We start from the raw sequence: 5538 nt of genomic DNA, 5'->3' as shown, positions 1-5538 counted from the left end.
TTCACGCCGCTTGGGCCGCCAGGCCGCTAGGCCGCCAACTTCCGCCGCCAGGCCGCTAGGCCGCCAACTTCACGCCGCCAGGCCGCCAGGCCGCTAGGCCGCCAACTTCACAACGTTATTTAAGGCAGACCTTTTTTTAATAAAACCATAGAAAAATCCTTTCTAGAAGTTATTGCATAACACTTTTGTAGAACTTCTTTGACATAAAGGAAAAATCTCATTATAACATTGAAAACTTAACTAATTTAACATTTATACTTATTTTGACAAAATTTTCACCAACTAAAGGGAAAAAAAACTCCTACTGTTTTAAAGTTGATGTTCAATTAAGAGTTGTACCATTTGACATGAATACTTTATGCATTAATATCATAAGGAAAAAAAAATAAACAAGACCAAAGGTCATAAAAGGTGTTAACAAAACTAACTAGATCATGCCCCCCCCTGAGGTCAATATTTGCCTGCACATGGGTCACTTGAATATATACAAACTTATATAGGAAAACACATTTAAGACTTATTGTTTGAAAATAAAAAGCCAAAAGCTTAGAAATTTCGCATGCAGCATCAGTTTGTAGATTTCTACGAAAGTTATATTTATCAATTAATAAGGTTAAGGTTATGGTTAACTCACATTTCCACATACCCCATTTATGAATACGGAACTTCATGCCATTGAAATCTTTCCTTCATAACTTCAGGTAATTGTCATTTTATTTTCATAAAAACATGTGCATTTATACAATGTTATTTAATTATAGAAACTTTTACTGTTTTATTTCTTTATATTTACCATTTATATTTACAATGTGCTAAATAAGCTTTCTTTTTGAATCGGATAACCATATTTTCTTACGCGTTTTTATTCTCATAGATCTACGCATTATTTTCATTTATGAAATGTCAACTACTTAAATATAAAACCGTCCATTTGAAATGTTATTTTACTTCAAGAAAATAGCAGGATGATAAAATGGCACATAATAAAATGTTATAATTATTAGACTTTTTTGACATCTTTATTGCATTACATCAAAAGAGATATAATGAAATAAGTAAAGATATAAAACCGACTTACATAAAACTAATCAATATACAATTATATCAATATTGAAAAATATGTTGTTAGTCACTGATGAAAGTTTTGGTAATATCCATTCAACGAATCATAACACTGGTCCTGCCATTTTGCCTCTGCTCCAGTAACTTGGAAGAACCAGTTCTTGAACTGCTCTCTATCTCGTTTCATGTCTAAGAAATGCACATACAGTTGGGCAACCTGAAGAATAGAAAATTTCAGAAACATAATTCTAAACCGTATATTTACAGTATTTCGTTCCATGAAACATATTGCAGTGCATTTTGCATCTCATGATTAGAGATTTTGGCAGGGATCGATGAAGTCGATTTTTAGACACGTTTACTTTGATAATATTTTCAACAAATTTTCAAAGTAGACAATTGTGATGTCAGGTGGAGCAAGGGGTAAGGGTGGTGACTATTTATATCGTGCCAAGATTGTTGGGGTTCAGACATTTAAAGATAAAAAACAACTTCTACTTAATTAACATAAGGCATACAAATTTTTTATAACCCCACAAATGAAGTTTTTTTGGGGGGGGGGGGGGGGGGGGTTATAGGAGCGGTCTCTTCATGGTTTCCGGAAAAATGGTTAAAATAGAAAAATGGTTTTCGGACAATAATTTGAATTTGGAATTACATATTGTAATCAAATACCGTATATAGGAAGCTTACGTTAAAACCCCAATTGTTGTTGCTTTTGGACTCCCTGGGGTCAACGGCAAGGTCACCGCTACTAAATGTTTTTGTCGTAAATTCAATTTGAACATAAAAAATATGGTTTCATTTGACTGTTTGATTTAATCAAATGATTATCATCTATAAAGTAATTACCAGACCTAATACTAAAATTTATATAAGGCATTTAATAATAAAATAGAAGACAGGGAACTTGCAAGCAACTTTAACAACTGTCAGTGTTTTCCTGGACAGCTCTATCTAAGAGATTGTCTCCAAAAATGGTGTCAATAAGTTATAAAGCTGACATGACATGAATAGATGTTTTTACATTGGACCTTTGAGTGTGACCCTGACATTCTGGGTTGTAATTTTATCATTGTGCCTTGCCACAGACCAGTGTCATAATTGTGATAATTTCTTCCAAGTTATCATAAAAAAATTGCAGCGGTTTAAATAATGGTGATCACTTGTGCCAAGCTATTTAAAAAAATTCAGAGGTTAAAAGTTATGGAGGGGACACGAAATTTTATACATTTGACCTTTAAGTGTGACCTTGACCTTTTGGGTAGCAACCACATTATTGCACTCTGCACGTCGTCTCATAATGGTGATCAGTTGTGCCAAGTTATTTAATTTTTTTTCAGCGGTTTAAAAGTTATGGAGCAGACAGGAAATGTAGACTTTTTACTATGAAATGAAGACTTTTTAACATTTGACCTTTAAGTGTGACCTTGACCTATTGGGTAGCAACCCAATTATTGCGCTTTGCACGTCGTCTCATAATAGGGATCAGTTGTGCCAAGTTATCTCAAAAATATTTCAGCGGTTATTAAGTTATGGAGCAGACAGGAAATGTAGACTTTTTACTATGAAATGAAGACTTTTTACCATTTGACCTTGATCTTGGGGGTACCAACCTATTTTTGCGCTCTGTACATCGTCTTATAATGGGGATCACTTGTGCCATGTTATTTCAAAAATATTTCAGCGGTTTAAAAGTTATGGAGCGGACTCGAAATGTAGACTTTTTATTATAAAATGAAGACTTTTAACATTTGACCTTTAAGTGTGACATTGACCTTGCGGGTAGCAAACCAGTTATTGCGCTCTGCACATCGTCTCATTATGTTGATTACTTGTGCAAAGTTATTAAAATTATTTTTTTTTCAGCGGTTTAAAAGTTATGGAGCGGACACGAAAGTGTTACGGACGGACGTTCTCACAGGACAGTAATTATGTGGCTACTCTATTGTTCTCTCTATTGTTCTTTTTAGCCACACAAAAGAAAATAGCCACATAAAAGCATTACGGAATGAATGACATCAAAGAGAAAGAACAGTTACCTATTGTCCCTATAGCCACATAATTACTCTCCTGTGAGTGCGGACAGACAGACGGACGGACTGACAGATGGACAAACTTACATACGGACTGACATACGGAGGCCATTCCTATAATCTCCTTTCCACTACGCGGAAGGGGATTAACAAAAACATTTCTTACCTCTAACTGAAGACTAAACCTGAAATAGATTTACATTCAGTTTTCAAAATAATCTTTCCATCAGCCCTAAAATACCTAAATGTTTAAAACATGGACCAATTACTTTATTCTCAAACTTATTTCGATAAGAATATCTTCTTATAAGATTTTGTTTCTAAAACATGAAAACTGAAGGTATAAGGTTTTGTTGATAAACAAAGGTTCATAGTGTACTTGCTTCCCTCTTCAGAAAGTTTCAAACTTATTTTCTTCTATATTTTTCTTGTTATTAGTACTTTAGATGTAAACAATTGACCAGTCATGAGTACAATAGTTTTTGTGCCCCTGTCATTTAATCCTGTCTGTCTCTTTTGTACAAACATAAATACATCACAAATTCACTGTAGTTCCTGTACTAACCTAACGAGTATACTTAATTTTTTTTTTCATTTTACTACCTGGAGATCAGTGGCTTTAATTTTTCAAAATATTCGAAATCAGGGGATGCCCCTAAATAACCACAAAAATGGTTCACATTAAACCTGATATGTGCAAGTTATAATATATATTGCCTATCTTGTCATCATTTTTTATGTAAGATTTCTTTCCAATGTGATATTGGAGTGAATGTTCATAGATCTTTTTTTTTGGAAAATAATTTGTTTATACATGTATACTTTGATTGAATCTGACTTTTCCAATTCACATATCTAAACATTTAAAGGCATTAAATATATTTTTCCTTTACTCATACCATAGCTGTGATTTTTCTATGAATTGTCCCTGTATTTTATTTAAAACATTTTTTAAGTATTTTACATTAAGTACATTTGTAAAAACCCAAATGTTAAAACAAAAGGGGGCCAGGGGAGGGCCCTGGAGTCGCCTCCCAAAAAAACAACTGTTTTTCAGTTTTGGGAATGTCAATTTATTTTTCTATTAAACTTGGGGCATAGAATATGTTTAAACAATATTTTTGAAAGAAATTCCATGACCTGGGGCATTTAAGCTTTAGGCTTAAACAGGGCTAATCAAATTAATATGAGCAAACTTGATAAAAAGACTACCTAAGAATGCTACAAAAGTTTGGTGATCATCTATCAATTATTTCAGTAGGAAATGATGTTCAAAGGTTTTTTTCTATTTTTATAGCTTTAGTGGCCCCTAAAAGGGGCCAAATCAAATTAATATAAGCAAACTTGATAAAGAGGTACACCCAAGAATGCTACAGACAAAGTTTTGGTGATCATCCATCAATTGGTTCTGAAGTAGGTGATGTTTAAAGGTTTTTTAGCTATTTTTAGCTTTAGCGGCCCCTTAAAGGGGCCAATCAAATTAATGTGAGCAAACTTGATAAAAGATTACCCCAAAAATGCTAAAAGGACAAAGTTTGGTGATCATTCCATCAATTAGTTCTGTAGAAATAGACATTTAAAAGTATTTCTATTTTTAGGCTTTAGCGGCCCTAAAAGGGGCCAATCAAAATAATATTAGCAAACTTGATAAAAGAGTACCCAAGAAATGCTACGAGGAGCAAAGTTTGGTGATCATCCACTCCCATTAGTTTCTCTAAAAATAGACATTTTACGGTATTTCTATTTTTAGCTTTAGTGGCCGCTAACAAGGGGCCATCAAATTAATATGAGCAAACTTGATAAAACACTACCGCGAGAATTGCTGTCGACAAAAATTTAGGGTGATCATCCATCCATCAGTTCTTGTAGGAAGAAGATAGTTTAAAAAGGTTTTTTCTTCTATTTTAGCCCTAGAGACCCATTTAAAGGGGCCAATCAAAATAATATTAGCAAACTTGGATAAAGAACTAAGCATTTAACAAATGCTACATGACAAAGTTTTTGGTGATCAATGCCATCAATTAGTTTCCTAGAAATAGACATTTAACGGTATTTCTATTTTTACTTTAGTGGCCACATAAAAAGGGGCCTAATCAAATTAATATGAGGAAACTTGATTAAAACACTACCTCCAAGAATGCTACAGACAAAGTTTGGGTGATCATGTCCATCAATTAGTTCTGTAGAAGAAGAAATGTTTTAAAGTTTTTTTCTATTTTTAGCCGCTGGGAGACCCGCTAAAAGGGGCCAATAAAATTAAATATGAGCAAACTTATAAAAGAACTAAGCATAACATGCTAAAGACAAGGTTTGGTGATAATCCATCAATTAGTTCTGGAGGAATAGAACGTTTGTTAAGGGTTTTTTCTATTTTTTAGGGGCTTTAGCGGCCCCTAAAAGGGGGGCCAATGCAAAATTTTCAATAATGGGGCAAACTTGA

At 33.6% G+C, this 5538-nt stretch overlaps 1 protein-coding gene across 1 annotated transcript; it reads right to left on the bottom strand.

The window, feature by feature from the left end:
- Nucleotides 1-129: 129 nt before the first annotated feature.
- Nucleotides 130-1277, bottom strand: LOC132739848 (uncharacterized; the record flags this gene model as incomplete). Its single annotated transcript, XM_060727662.1, is given in 1 exon segment — nt 130-1277. A coding segment is annotated over 1 exon segment (148 nt), but the record flags the coding sequence as incomplete, so codon positions are not given.
- Between the last annotated feature and the right edge of the window lie 4261 nt (nt 1278-5538).

This window comes from Ruditapes philippinarum, unplaced genomic scaffold, assembly GCF_026571515.1.
Source record: "Ruditapes philippinarum isolate M1 unplaced genomic scaffold, ASM2657151v2 ctg26972_1_1_1_1, whole genome shotgun sequence".
Taxonomy (NCBI): Eukaryota; Metazoa; Mollusca; class Bivalvia; order Venerida; family Veneridae; genus Ruditapes; species Ruditapes philippinarum.
This window is presented reverse-complemented; position numbering and strand designations above follow the sequence as displayed.